The sequence below is a fragment of the Cyprinus carpio genome, chromosome B22 (genome assembly GCF_018340385.1).
Source record: "Cyprinus carpio isolate SPL01 chromosome B22, ASM1834038v1, whole genome shotgun sequence".
Lineage (NCBI taxonomy): Eukaryota > Metazoa > Chordata > Actinopteri > Cypriniformes > Cyprinidae > Cyprinus > Cyprinus carpio.
In genome coordinates this window covers 31041570-31057814 of record NC_056618.1, presented here as the reverse complement: position 1 = coordinate 31057814, position 16245 = coordinate 31041570, and the positions used below count along the sequence as shown (strand labels likewise).

The 16245-nt window shown below is 36.0% G+C and overlaps 1 protein-coding gene across 7 annotated transcripts in view; it reads left to right on the top strand.

Moving 5' to 3' along the window:
* LOC109057481 (poly(rC)-binding protein 4-like) overlaps positions 1–16245 on the top strand; it is an 82768-nt gene that overhangs the window by 53112 nt on the left and 13411 nt on the right. For all 7 annotated transcript variants that reach the window (XM_042749286.1, XM_042749290.1, XM_042749289.1 and 4 more), the window contains 6 exons: positions 1218–1241; positions 5959–5991; positions 7952–8068; positions 13064–13195; positions 14610–14738; positions 15972–16046. In XM_042749286.1, coding sequence (XP_042605220.1) covers positions 1218–1241; positions 5959–5991; positions 7952–8068; positions 13064–13195; positions 14610–14738; positions 15972–16046 — 510 coding nt within the window. The remainder of the gene's footprint in view (positions 1–1217; positions 1242–5958; positions 5992–7951; positions 8069–13063; positions 13196–14609; positions 14739–15971; positions 16047–16245) is intronic.

Sequence of the window (16245 nt, the reverse complement as noted above, 5' to 3'; positions counted from 1 at the left end):
GCCACCTGCGAGAAAACAAAGGTGACGGTTTGCATATTCGTACAGCATGATTCGTATTGGAATGTACGATTTTTAGAAAAACAATCAAGCATGAAAGTCCACCTCTAAACCTAAATTTGTCAGTATAATCTAATTTGTACACTTTCGTCAAATCTTTTTATACCCAATCATACGAAAACGTACAAATGAGTATAAATTAATTTTAATTAGCCACCAATTCGCCAAAACTTACAATAATAACAAATTGCCAATAGAGTGTGTTGAGCCACTTGACAAACATTACATGAAAGTGCATTGCAGTTTCACAAGAAATGATTGTGATTTTTCAAGCATACTTTAAACTCAATATGAAATCAGCACACATTTTTGGTCTTATTGTAAACGGTAAATAAGTGTATGCTACTCTAAAGAAGAAAAACGATTTGATGTTTAATATCTAATTAAAATGAAATTATCCAACATGCTCGACCTTTAAAATGGCTTCACAACAAACTACCATACACTCTTAAAAATTAAGGTTTCAAAATGGGGTTTTCACAGTGATGCCATAGAACAGGGGTCCTTAACTCTGGACCTTGAGATCCACCTTCCTGCAGAGTTTAGCTCCAACCCTAATAAAACGCACCTAAACAAGATAATCAAGGTCTTCAGGATTGCTACAAAATTGCACGTAGGTGTGTTTAGTAGGTAGGATCTCGAAAGTCCAGAGTTGAGGACCCCAACCATAGAAGAACCGTTTTTGGTTCCCCAGTGAACCTTTCTGAGAACAGAACCACTTTTTCTTAGAGTGAAGAACATTGAAGAACCTTTTTCCATGAATGGAATGGAAAGGTTCCATGGGTGTTAAAGGTTCTTAATGGAACCACTGATGCCAATAAAGAACCTTTGTTTTTAAAAATGCATAGTAACTTTCACAATCCAATCAAATCCCGATGGATAAAACCAAGTTTTGCCCTGAAATATTGTACTTCTTGGTCACATAAATCAAACTGGTTATGAACACCATTTTGTGTTGACTTTAAACCCAAGAGGGGACTTTTAAAAGGTACCAAGTGCTTCCAGAGACTGTAGGACCCTAAACTAATATGGTTCCACGTGATCCCCGAGTGCACAGACACTCCAGACCCAGCCTACCTCATCAAAACCCACAGACGGATGAGTGGGGAGTGAGCTTGGTAATCAATAAGCTGACATTTGCTTTGTTTCTCTTTTCACAGGAGGTCGGCAGCATCATAGGCAAGGTGAGGGAATCTCTTTGTTCCTGTTGTCCCTGCTGTTGACTTATTAGATTTGGTGGATGTGTCTTGAGATTTTTGTTGCTATTGGGTTTGTTCTTCCCTCTGTATTAGATTGTTCTCACAATATTTCTCACAGACCTCTAGGTTACAATCCAAAAGCCCAGATTAGAAACCTACAGAATGTGTCACTATGCGACTTGATGTTTCCTAGCAAATGGCTTGTTAAATGCGATGAGTCGTGCATCTTATGTATTAATGATCTGGATATATTACGCTGTTCAATTCTACAGCTAGCTCTGTTTATCCCTAGAGCGGAGAGGCCCGATGTAGATGTCACAATGATTAGTAAACATTGTGTCAGCTACTGATGAGATGATTTTGTGGGATTTTTTTCCTGCTTCGGCCAACTCTGGGTCCTGGAGCGACAAAACACATACACGCAAAAACACACACAGTTGTTGGCATTTCCTTGGCTCCAAATAAATCTCTTGTGACACAAAGCTCTCTTCAGAACTGGCCTGCTAATAGGTCTCTGGGCCTTTGCCAGAGTTTGGCCTCAGGACAAGAGCCAGACGGACGGATACAGACCGCTCTGAGCTCCATTGCTCCATTTCTTCACGAAAACACAGCTCAGTCTTTTGTCTTGCACAAAAATATTTGAAAAATTAAGACTGTTGCAGTGTCCTAAAAGTGAATCTCCAGAAGAACATCTAAATGACAAGTCAAGAACAAGCTCAGCTGCACTTCCTGTTGCAGGGATCTTATCGACTAATAAAAACAAAGCTTAGATGCAACAAGTAGTGCCGAAACATAATCAACTTGAATATGTGAACACAAACGCAAACTTGATTTCATAGTGTGTTCTGATTAAAACATTTGAACAACAAATCAAGAACAAGTTTAGCTGCACTTACTGTAGCAGGGATCTCATCAACCAATGAAAACAAACGGTAACTAATACAAGTAATGGCCGAAACATAGTCTGCACCAGAGCTGGGTAGATTACTTACAAACTGTAGTCCGTTAATGATTCAAAAATACATGACAAAAAATTGTAGTTGGTAACATCATCCATTATATTACACATTTTAGATGATGTAATCAGACTACTTTTTGATTACTTTTGATCCAACTAGCTTATCACATTGATTTAAATCAGATAATATTGTACCATTAGTTGTATTTTTGATATGCAATGTTGAAATACTTCTTAAACCTGATTTTTGTAAATCGAGTGGTCAAATGCTGTGTAGCCACCTGACTGATGACTGCTTTTTAAATGATTAAATTCTAAATCATATATTGCTATTATGTGAATATTTTATCATGTTATCAATAAAAAAAAATTAACATGTAATTTCATCTAATTACAACAAAACTCAACATTTAAGCAAACTTTTTTATGCTACGCAAATTTTATATTTACTACCCACACATGGTCTGCACAGACATGTGAACGCAAGCATTCCTTGCTAAGCAAACTTGATTTGATATTGTGTTCTGATTAAAACATCCAAACAACAAATCAAGAACAAACTTGGCTGCACTTCCTGTAGCAGGGATCTCATCGACCATTAAAAACAAAGCATAACTGCAATGAGCAGTGCCAGAAACAGAATCTAATTAGATCTCATATTTTATTCTGGTTAAAACTTCCAAACTACAAATCAAGAATAAGTTTAGCTTCACTTCCTGTAGCAGGGATCTCATCAACCAATAAAAAGAAACCGCTGCAACAAGTAGTGCCTGAAACATACACAAGTATGTGAATGCACAGTTTCCTTGTTACGCAAATTTTATATTGTGTTCTGACACACACAAAATAAGTTTGTGCAGCTGTGTGTGCGTTTCTTGCATTGCCACAATGAGCGCTAAATCGAGCGTATATATTTTATTCTTTGAGTATAGATCTTAAGTTAGTTAATCCATCTACATGATTAGCTTGCTATCTGAATTATAACATGTTGATAACTCTATCGCCCCCTTAAGTTCTGGGGTTATGCACACTTTCAGTTTTTTGGCCGGACATTCGTTTCTGCATTTAAATACTTGCGTAGAGTATGATTCAGCTGTACTTCCCAGTACTGGCAATGTTCTTAAATCAAAGTGTAACATTGCTGTATCAAAGAGAAAAAGTTAAAAAGCCTCCATCCTTTTGATGCATTAATTTAAGCCAGTGTCAGAATTTTCATCAAGCCAATTTGAATATCATGTTCTCTCTCCAAGGACTGAAATCATACACAGCTGTCCCAAGGCTTTTGGGTGACATTTATGGAATGATGATCATGTAATGCTCAATCACCTTCCAGTATAAGATCAGCTAAATTATGTTTTGACATCCTCTGTTGTCTTATTTTTCCCCCTCTTGTTTTTTCTATGAAGCATAGTAAATAAATGAAGGCCTATGGTGTATAACTCCCCACTGTGAAATCAATAAACCAAGGCTTGGTTTCACAGACATAGATTAAACACAGTCCTAGACGAAATCTGTGCCGTTACCGGTGGTTCTCCATCACAAATCTCCACTGGAGATATTCGTGGGGAGGGGCTGCCTAGAGTCAATTACTATTCATAATGCATCTTCAGGAGAAAGGAATGAAGGTGAATAGTAAATTATAAGCAGTAAGAGAGCTCAGCCACAGTGGACAAGGTTTAATTTGACATAAATGAAAATGAGGCCTCGGATGTGACTGGGAGTGCAAGCGTTCAATGGGCTTTATTCATAAAAATACAAGCAGAACTAATTTTTTTGTTCATGCTGGCTTCTTTGTTCAAGAAGCATTCTTGCGTGAACTTTTGCAATGAATCGTAATTCATAATTTATTTATTTATTTATTTTTTAATTAATGGTATGCACAAAACATTTAAAAGATGAAAAAGAATTACTGAGAATCAGTAAATAATGTATTGCTATGGTGTGATAATAATCATGTTATCAATAAAAAGCAACTGCAGTATGAATATGAGTATTTTAAAATGTTATTTAATCTAATTACAAGTACATAATTTTTGGAATCTGATTACATAATCCAGATTACATGTAATCGGTTACTACGAACATAATGCATTTATTTGTTCACACTGGATTCTGTTCAAGAAACATTCTTGCATAAAATGTTACAATGAATCAAAATTAATTGTTTTCTATGAATGGGTTGCACGGAAACAAGTTTTTTTTTTTCTTTGTCATATTTATATATTTATATATTTATTTATTTATTTGACAAATTTTGTTAATTAGAAAATTACAAAAAGCTTAAATTTATATATTAATATAATTGGGATGCTATTAATGTTCGTTTTTTATTTTTTTTATTTTAGTAATTATAGTAAATAATTCTAGTAATTTTATGTTTTATAATTTTTTTTTATTTTTTTTTTAACATCTCTATATATGTATACATATAGTATATTATAATAGTTTTCATTTCAGTTTTATTTTTAGTGATGATCAAGTTAAATTTAATGAATATGAGATATGTTTTTTTGGCAACAAGCTGAAATGAAATACTTTACATGTTTTTATTTTATTTTTTTCAGTTAATGTTGATTTTATTTCAAATAACATTTAGTTAGTTGGTTAACTATAATAACCCAATATTGGCATTGATAAATAACACAAAAAAAAAAAAACATTTTTGTCAGTCATTTTGTTAAATATTCATTTTTAATGTTTCATTGGATGAATGATCAACACAGAAGTATGACATATTTTAACAAAATCCTGTCATGAAACTCTAGATGGTGCAGTCCAGTAGATCTAACTCAATCTGACATAATGACATCATCATATGGTGCAGCTGATTCATTCTTTTTGTATCAGCAGCCAATGAGCTTGCTGCTCAACATTCAAATAATAGTATAGTGCTTGCTGTAGCAGTTGCAGCATGCTTCAGAAACCCTCCACCTTCCCCAGCTCCACCTGTATAGATCTGCTATGGGGTGATTCATGTGTGCTACATAGGGGTTCATATTCATATATGTTATATGTGCAGCAGCAATATTTCTTACCAAAGCCTCTGAGAGTTGTCATGATAGAAATGTACTTCTGGTCTTCTGCAGCCTCGTTTTTGTTCAGTTATATATGGTTTCAACTCTGAAAGGGACTGGTTAAGTTATATTTAGGTTATTTAATAAGCATTTGTAAACACTGCTACATGCATAATAGTTTGATGTTTTAAAGAACTTTGTGACATGACATTTTATTCATATTAAGGCTAGATTTATGAGATGGGTGGTCTCGGAAATGTTTCATCTGAAATGTCAATTTCCCTGATAAATTAAAACCACCCAAGCCTCGCTTCACCTCTGTTATGACATATCCAATCATCCTTTAGCCCATCTAAAGACAATGAAACACAAGTCAAGCGTGCAAAAGCAGGTCACGGGATCTGCAGTCATGACTATGCTGCACACGTTAGCTTCTGTGTCGGAGATAGCGAGAGGCTATCTAAGTGATTCATGGACTATTGATTCCCTAGTCAGTCCAATTGCAGGGCTTTCGATTGGAAAACCTGTTCCCCTGAGGCCCATCCATGCAGATGCCATATTGCTGTGTAGTGAAGCAGAATTGATATTAATCTGACTAACTAGTCAAACTCACTTTATCCTCCACTATAAGCCATTGTGAAAGACAGTCACCCTTGGAAAACAACATATCATGCAAACAAACGCGAGATAAAGGCAATAAGTGCTTTATGATCTTTTTTCTCCCCTACAGAAAGGAGAGACTGTGAAAAGGATACGAGAGGAGGTAAGCTACAAAATATTGTCATTCTCAGCTCCTCAGCATGCATCATGCACGCAGAACAGACGGTATTCCTTTGAAGCTAGTGCGGCACTGCACCACATGGATTTTTACACATAAATGTGGTTTAATGCTGGAAAAAAGACACCAAAACGCCCTTATGTCCCACATACGTCCTCAAAACTGTTGATGTCCACCACATTAAAGCTGAAAGACTGCAGAAGACATGAATATTTAAATTAAGCCTTTCATCTCAAGGGCGCATGTAGCGCACACACGGTGGACTCTAATTCATTAGTTTGATATGAATGCGTTGGTATTTTCAAGGTAGTTGCTAATAACAATAGCTTCCGGATAAAGATTGAAGTGGGTTACCTAGGAGAAAAACCCAGGAGTGGGTGAATGTGTCACTCTGACTGATAATCAGTAGAAATTCATCGTCTCTAGTTCTCTAGCTCGCCTGAACCTCTACCAAATTTTTTTTTTTTTTTTTTGCTTCCTAACAACATAAAATGTCAAAAAGGTCGTGTTTTTTCGACATAATTAATGGTATATAATTAACGCAAGACTGCGCATGAGGCATTCTCTATTGCATTAGTTGGGACACCACATGGGTCAATCCTGGGCCCGATAGATGTCATAAACAGAAGAAATTGCCACTGGATTTGTTTCTGCTGTTCTGTGCTATTTATTAGCAGAAGTAGCTTAAAGAAAGAGTTCATCTTGGGGAGGAAAAATGACAACAAAAAAATTCACCATGTACTCACCCTGTAACACCAAATCCATAAGACTTTCTTGTGTGAAATGTAAAAAAATAGATATTTTGAAGAATATTCATGCTATTCTTTTCCATACGACAAAATCATATAGTTGTGAATCTGAAAAGGCTAATACACTATAATCCAAATCTTTTGAATAAGTCGTTAATTTCTATCACTCCACAACAAATCCTTTAAAAACAGAACAGTTTAAAACAATCATAAATTATAGTGGAATTCATTATAATCACAAAGTCTATACAAAATTAAAGATAAAACTGAAACTACCATTGTTTGGGGAAAAATTAGCTATAAAAAATAAACTTCGGCTCAAAATCTTTGCACTTAGTGTAATATATATATATGTGTTAATATATAAATAGTGTTATATATAATATATAAATTGTATAAAACATAAGTTATACTGTAGTTTCAATATACCGTTGACTAAACTGACTTGCATTTGCATGCATTTGTGCATGATTGATAGAGAAATCAGTTTAAATGAGGCTGACAGTCAAAGCCCTGCAGGAGAATGAATCATGCAATTCAGTCCAGATCTCTGCTGGAGACATCCACACATTTGGACAGAACACACACGATATGCACACCTAACATAAGGCCTATGCAGGCGGAACTAGTTTCCCTGAGGAGGTCAGGTAAATTTGTGTTTTACAGACGTACGTTGTGATTTTAATCCCATCCGAATTGAACACGCCTGCGTTTTTCACGCACAACCCTGGTTAAAAAATACCGAACAAATTGCCTACTATTTTCTTGAGCGTCCTCTGAGAAATCTAATCCTGTCTACATAGGAACGTATTGTGGTATATTCCCTTTTTTTTTTTTTTTTTTACAATGCTGAATACAGTAACTAATTATTTTTTTCATTATGGATTAAGGTGTTTTTGCCAACTTGGAGATAAAAAACAGTTGGTGGTTCAAGTACTGCTGGCATCCTACCTGATGTAGAAAGAGAATGCATTTTTATTCATTTATGTGCCTAAAAATGCACACATACCTCCTGCATATTTCATTTCTGAGGTTAAAATACAATAAAAGCAAGGCCACAACTTTCCTGTGCATTTGAGCAGAAATACTATTAAAGGAAATGCATAATATTTAGTTTATTTACTCTGTTTCCCCCTCTCTTTCTCTTTATCAACCTCCCATCCATTTACTGTTTCTTTACTTTTCCATCCTTACAGAGCAGTGCACGTATCAATATCTCAGAAGGCTCATGCCCAGAGAGAATCATCACCATCACGGGTCCCACAGAGTGTGTGTTTAGAGCCTTCACTATGATCACAGTCAAACTGGAGGAGGTAAGTACAGGAAAACCACTCTTACATAAACAAGCACGCTGAGCAATAAGCATAACATGATAAAAACATGTATGTCATTGCACCAATGTTAGAGAAACAGTCCCATAAAAACACACACCATAATATAAAACAAAAATAAAAAATATAAAAAAAAAAATTCTTATACATACCAATAATTATTTAATGTTATGTCAAATCTACTCAAATTTTTGTCAAAAAATAATGAATTCCTGTCAATTTGCAGTGATAATGCTTCTTAAAGAAACAATTCACCCAAAAATTTGCTGAAAATGTACTCACTCTCTGGCCATCCAAGATGTAGATGAGTTTGTTTCTTCATCAGATTTGGAGAAATGTATCACTAATGAACTTGCTCACCAATGGATCCTCTGCAGTGAATGGGTGCCGTCAGAATGAAAGTCCAAACACATAATGAAAACATCACAATAATCCACCAGTGGTCCACACCACTCCAGTCCATCAATTAACATCTTGAAACTGACAAATCCATCAAGACCTTAATAAAAAATACAAGTCCTCTCTTCATAATATTATTTTCCCCAGTGAATAAAGTTGTCTTGCCTGAATAAGGAGAGAAATATACACAGTCTAAAACAGTTCTAAACAAAATGGTGGATTTTAATGTGAGACAACTATTGGCCAAGAAGTAATGGTTTAAAGTTAAACAAACCCATCATTAAGATGTTTTATTACAAACATGAAATTTTTGTAATAAACTAAAGTCGTGTGCATTATTGTGATGTTTTTATCAGCTGTTTGGACTTTCATTCTGACGGCACCCATTCAGTGCAGAGGATCCATTAATGAGCAATGTAATGCTAAATTTCTCCAAATCTGTTCCTATGAACCAACAAACTCATCTACATCTTGGATAGCCTGAGAGTGAGAAAATGTTCAGCAAATTTTCATTTTCAAAGACTATGAACACAACAGAGACAAAAATGAACATACAAATTTGATGATACCAATACATTATTACTTAATGCTATTCAAAACCTTTGTAAATTTATCACATAGTCAACAGTCTGCAAATAACTGACTTGTGCAGAAACTGAATGGTTTCCGGACGATTTGCAGAGATAAAGCTGTCAGGTTGAATGCATGAACACCCTTTAACTCTGCGTGTTTGAATTTCAGCAGTTTCCAGACATGGTTTGTAAGAACAGCTGGATGAAAGAGTCGTGGGTAGTTTTCATATATTGTCAGTCGGTCCCAGAGCAGTGGGGTGCCTATCTGTTGTAGGATAACCTCAGAAATATAATTCGAGCCCCTACACGTTACATTCCCTTGCTGATGCCAGTGAACGATTGCTGAAAAGAGACATACAGCTCTCTGAAGAAAATGTGCTAGACTTCCCAAATCGCGATGGGACTTTTGAAGCTGATGTGTGTCATGTATTTCAAATACTTTCTCACCTGACAGCAACGTTAACTCAACCAATGGCTGTATTTCCAAGCAACAGCATTCTTGAGCTTAGCAAATTGGGAGGAAATTATATAAAAAAATAAATGTAAATGCATAAGGAGCCAAATGCAATCCTGAAAATAACCAGTCATTTATAGAAACATACATACGTATGCATCCCACATCCGTATTTTTATGAATGGCATCAGTAGAGTTATATAACTGCCAGTCAATGAGGTGTGTATGTCTGCCTGCAGCATGTCAGCTCTACACTCACCAAGTAATAATGAATCTTCTCACTCCTGCTAAATCCATTATGTATTTGATATCCTTTCATAGCAGGCAGGGTGCCATTCATTAAACATCTGTTAGGAATCTCCCTGTCTTCCGCACAAGTCCGTTTCCGTACCCATAACGGAAGAGTCACCATAGAAACCCCTGAGGTGGCGCTGGGGTTCGTTTATGATGAACATTACTGGTTGAATTTTACAAGGAGCTCTATTGAGGTCTGGCCCAGCTTTGATCCAGAGTGTTTTTGCCCAGTCTTTCAGTCAGCTGAGAACATGGAGGACATCTAAAAGCCATGTTTCAGAGTTTCGGATGATAAAAAACAAAATAAAAAAAAAAACACCTCAGATCATAGAGAAAACACTGAAAAACTCCACTACAAAAAAACAAAATAGTTGTTGATTTTTAAGCTAAAAATTCACAGGACATGTCATGGGACACTAAGACACTAGGTCTTATTCAATAATAATTCCACATGGTTTTATGTGCAAACATTTTGGCAAACGATGTAAAAATTCACATTATTTCTTATTCACACATAACCAAATCAATCCAAAAATTAATATTTTTCACACAAAAATAACATTAACATAATATGAAGTACCCCTAAATATTTAAGTAATTAAATATCACATTTGCATGTTCACAGTTCTCTGATGTTGGTCAGTGTTCACATGACATGCAGGTACACAAATAAAATATTTCACTTTTTATTAAATGTTTTTTTTATTATTATTATTATTATTATTATTATTATTATTATTTATTTTAATTTTACATTTTTGTGCAGCTTTTCATTGAACCCATGAACCCCCTACAGTTCTGAAACTCATTGGGGATACCTAATATAATATAATATTAATATAATATTTAATATTTTTTAAAATTTAATATTTAATCCACTTCATGTTGTTAATAACAACAAATGTAATATATTTTCTTACTCTTTGTATTTCATATTAATATGGCATAAGATTATCCTATTTAAATCAATGTGACAAACAAATATAAAAGTAATCAAAAGTTTTGATGTTGTTGATGTTGATGTTACTAACTACAATCCATGTAATTTGGAATCAGTAACAGAATCCTGTTTAAGTATTAAGCAATCATGTTTAAATAATAAATATAAAACTAAATGCATTTACATTAGAAATCTGCCATGATAGATTTATTATTATTACAACATAATTAAATGTATAGTACATTTCGCAAGTAATTACAAATAAATTACGTTACACATTGAATTATTTTCTTGTAAAACGTCAAAAAATAATCTCATGTAAAAAGACAAAATATAAATTAATTTATGTACATTAGAATATTTAATCTAATGTATTATTTACAACTTCAAAAAATCATGTTTACAGTGTATAATAATAATAATAATAATAATAATAATAAATAGACAAAATAAGGGTAATTTATTTGTACTTTTTTGTATTATTTACAGAATGTTATATTGTTGTTGTTGATTCGTGGTACTAGAACAACAGAAGGCACTTGAATGGCACTAAACATTTCTTGCTTTGCTTCAGAAATTGTTTTTGACTTCACCCGCATGGTGTCAACCCTGAGTTGTTGTTGCATATGCTTTAGATTGCAGCTTTAAAACAGCTCTTTAGTTGCATCAGATCAAGAGCCTTTAAAAATTGTCATAAATTCTGAGCCAGGACCCCCTTACTCAACAGCTAATATGCAAATAAGACAGTCAATCTGCTGAGAGTAATATCTAAATTGATATTTTATTATCCAGGAGGGTTGTTAAATGAGACGAGTGGGATGAGGGGTAAAGGCTTTGTGTGATGTCCTACATCAAGAATGAATCAAGGGAGTGGACATCCTTTAGTCACTGTTAAGAATGAGGCATATTAATATCACTCCTAATTCCACTGAGAAAAGACTACAGAGGGCCACAAAGAGGCACTGGGAACAGAAAGAAATAGAGAATATAATTTCAGTCAGACATTTGGATATTCCTTAGCACAGCATCGGCAAGAAAAGATGCAGAGATTTCTTTTTTCCCACCTCCCCTTTGTTCTCTGGAGGTTTTGGGGCGAGCCGTTGAAAGAACACAACAACAGCGTCTCCAACCCCTAGCGCTGATGGAAACACTAAATAGAGAAGAAAAAGACTCACTAGTTCTACTTTCTGAGATGCCACTTGAGGCGTATTCATTCGACTCACGTAGGTGAAGTCTAGGTTGATGGGCAAAGAGACAGCACACGCTATTTACATTTTAAACCCGGGAAGATTCTTGCTCCCCCTTATTGATTGCAGCAGTGGTGGGCCACGATTCGGGCTGATATTTATTACCTGGTTTAATTAAAGAGAAAGCCTTGGAAACTGCACTGGGTGAATAATGGACGCTGAAGCTGATTTCTTGTAGTGGCAGGAATACGAGTGTGGAACGCTAGTTGTCCTCCTCTACTCTAAATTTCTGAAAAGCCAAGATGTGCTATTTTATTGGGGTTCTGTTTTCATACCTAGCGAATGCATGCCACATCTTGATAGAGACATGTGCAGGTGACAGGTGGGTAAATATCATTTAATTTGGTCATAAAAAATAAATATCTTTCTACAACAGCACAACAACTTTCATTCAGCCATATACAACCTTATAACAACGAAGCACATATATGCAAAAAACGAATAGGGAAATTGATTAAAGTGGCTTTGGTAAAGAACATTTCATCAGATTGCAATCAAAAGCCACGAAGGGTCATTGGTGCACAATGGCATTTTCAAACCTTGGAACAAAGAACGTACGTTAACAATCCTTGTGAATTATGAGGACATCCTTCAAAGGGGAATCATCAGATTAATTCACGGCATGCCTCAAATCTTGTTAAGCAATGCTGTTCCTGGTTTACAACCAAGCCTCTGATCTCTAACCTGAATCAGGTAACAAATAACTGTTGTTGTTTTTTTTTGTTTACAGCAAAATATGGGACTAGTTGGCAGGAATCATTTTTTTTGTTTGGAAAGGCCAGAGTTGTTGATTCATTCTAGAAAATCCAGGTTAAGTTGGTAGAAGCTGGTCTTGGTAGCATGAGGATATCATAGGGCCAATTCCCTCTGGGGGTAAACTGGGGTTCTTTCACTTGCTCAAGGGTACATTAGTGATGGATCAGTGCTTGAAGGTTCAATTCAAAAACTTTCTACTTACCAGACCAAATCTTTATGCTTGGTTCCAAACCACTCAGAATCAAAATCCTTATTCTTTTGAAAGATACCACAACTTTCAGTTAACACGTCATTCATTCTATGTTTGGCCCTCAAGACTTGGCTGCTCTTGTGGCGAATGGCACAGTCACCAGTAAGCCTCCGGTCACACTGCGGCTGGTCATCCCGGCCAGCCAGTGTGGTTCACTCATTGGCAAGGGCGGCTCCAAAATCAAAGAGATCAGAGAGGTAAGTGCTTTTCCATATCCCTATCTTTCTTTCCTCCTCCCCAGGATGTCCATGTTAGGACTGCTTGCTCCCTTGCATATTTCATGGGTTTGGATGCCAGTAAAAGCCCATTTATTTTACATTTATGGTCTCTGGGCTGTCAAGATGGTATGAGGTAATGGTGAATGGTCTGTCATGCTAAATTTGGAGTATTCCGTAATGCAGTGACGGGGTGTGGGGAAGGTTGTTTGAGTTGGGGGAATATCAAGTGCGTTAAGCTAATCAAAGCAAGAAAGTAAGTTCTGAAACGGGGTATGTTTGGTGGGTTGTTGGAGGCTTTCAAGTTAGCAGCACCAAGTAAACAGTGCATCTCAATGTATTAGTCCTACCCTCTTGCTTCATGGGGTTTGGTTAAGCAACTCTTGGATTCAAGGGTTTTCCCTTTAAATTAATGTGTAATTGGTGGTTTTAACCTTGCAATACTTAAGGGGGAATTGCTAGAAGTTATCATCTGTTTGGACACATTTTCAAAGAGAAAGATCTAATTGCAGTAAAGTTATAGTTCACCCAAAAATGAAATTATGTTATTAATAACTCATCTTCATGTCATTCCAAACCAGTAAGACATTCGTTCATTCGATATTTTTGATGAAATTCGAGAGCTTTCTGACCCTGCATATACACCAACGCAACTACCACGTTAAAGGCCCAGAAACGTAGTAAGTACATTGTTTTAATAGTCCATGTGACATCAGTGGTTCAACCGTAATTTTATGAAGCTACGGGAATACTTTCTGTGCACAAAGAAAACAAAAATAATGAATTTATTCAACAATATATTTTCTTCCGTGTCAGTCTTTGATGCGCATTCATGAGAGTACCACGATGCATCCATTTGGTTCCATTATTAATTCATTATTTTTGTTTTCTTCTGGCCTTTGAACTATTCAAATACCCTAATAAAATTAAAAACCAACCAACCTTTGAACGTGTCAATTGCGAAAGATGTCCTAACCACCATTCTGGACCTTGTCTATGTAGGGTCAGAAAGCTCTCAGATTTCAACAAAAATATCTTAATTTGTGTTCCAAAGCTGCACGAAGGTCTTATGGGTTTGGAACGACATGAGGGTGAGTAATTAATGACAGAATTTTCCTCTTTTGGGTGAACTATCACTTTAAGGTTTGGGTTGGTCCTCATTTTCCGTTACCTAGGTCAGGGGTGTCCAATCCTGCTTTTGGAGGATCAAGTTCTTACTGAACTTAAACCCTAAATAAAGACATTGCAACCTAAACATGCTATTTAAGGTCTCACCTGTCATACAGATGTGTGGGAGCTAAACTCTGCTTGAAGCTGGCTCTCCAGGAGCAGGATTGGACAGATCTGACCTAGGCAAAACAGTGTACTAATGATCTGTTCTTCCTTGGTGTGGCAGAAAACAGGGGCTCAGGTACAGGTGGCAGGAGATCTTCTACCTAACTCCACAGAGAGAGGTGTGACGATATCAGGCAGTCAGGAGGCCATCATCCAGTGTGTCAAGCTCATCTGCACTGTAATACTGGAGGTAATTTGACTCCGAGCAAATCCATTTGGCTTCATTAACACAAGATTTTTATGTATGCATTGTCCTTGAAAAACTGTTGTGGATGACTATTGTGTGATATTCCTAATCTGCAAGACTTCAAAGGCTTCTGTGCTTCAAAGACTGCATACTGGTTTTCAGTTTTAGCTTTGGTGGCGTTGATAAATGGATATGATAAATTTCTGGAGCCTAAACAGATATTTTTATTGCTTTTTGCATGTCAAATACAATTTTGTTCCAAAGATACTTGATCTAACTAACTGCATGTTAAAAATCATTACAGTAATGATTAGTGACTGTGGTCTCAGCTCTCACACAGCGTGAAATGCATTTGTTCTCAAATGGGTTTCTTTGCACATAAATGATGAGAAAAAGAGTTTATACTTTTTATTCAGTGGGATTGTGCTGAATGCGTACTGCTCGTTCTGTTTAATTTTTAATGGACTGGATGAGGGACAGATTGTTGACGGCTACGCTGCCCATTTTAGGAATCCACAGCTGTCTAGCTGCTACAGGATGCAAATTATGCAAAGTCACCCAATGAATATTTAAAAAGACTCTTTTTGTTTGGTTGAGCAATTGTGGGGGATGCGCTTCACTGGGTTTTCACCACATTGGCCTTATTCTGACCTCTTAATCGAATTATATATGAGCAGGTACAGTCAGTTATCGGCGTACTAATGTTTTATTTTATAAAAGATGTCCTTCAGGCTCAGATAACACCTTGTCTTGGACTAAAGGGCCAAGAGTGATTTCAGAGTCAATTTGTAAATGCATTTTATTCCTTTTTGAAGTTTTAGGTGTAAAATGTAGGTTTGAACAACAGACTTGTGATGCTACTTAAAGAAAACATGCTCAGGGCACATTTTCAGCATTGCAAGTTTTCCATCTGAGGATATCATGAGCAAGCATTAATAGCATTCTGAAATAATTTGGCCAAATGACTTCCTGTGAGAGGATAATGGTATGCTTTTAAGTGATCCGATGAAGAGCCAATCGATAAATGTTACATTTGTGCACCGTGTCAGCATTTCCAGTCATTAAGATAATATGACCAAATGACTTTGCAAATGCCTTAGGTAAGAGAAACCTTGATTTGTTCTAGACGTTTTAGAGCTATTAGTCGAATGAGCCGAGAATGATAGTCAAAGTTTAATATTGAGGGTGAATCTGTAAAGTTCTGAGTTAAAATTAATAATTGTTGTATGTTTGCAGTCTCCTCCAAAGGGTGCTACAATTCCGTACCGCCCCACTCCTGCTCCAGGCACGGTGCTCCTTGCTGGAAATCAGGTAAAAATACACACCAAAATGGCAAAACACTTGAACCATTTCATCAACAATACTAAGCGTCCTACTTTTCTTATAAAATCCATAACACTTAAAGGTGCTACTACAAATGTCTTACACCCATTCTGATCTTCTAATAACACTAACCAATAAGAATAATATCAATGTGTCATGTCCATAGACATTTGTAGGATTGTTTATG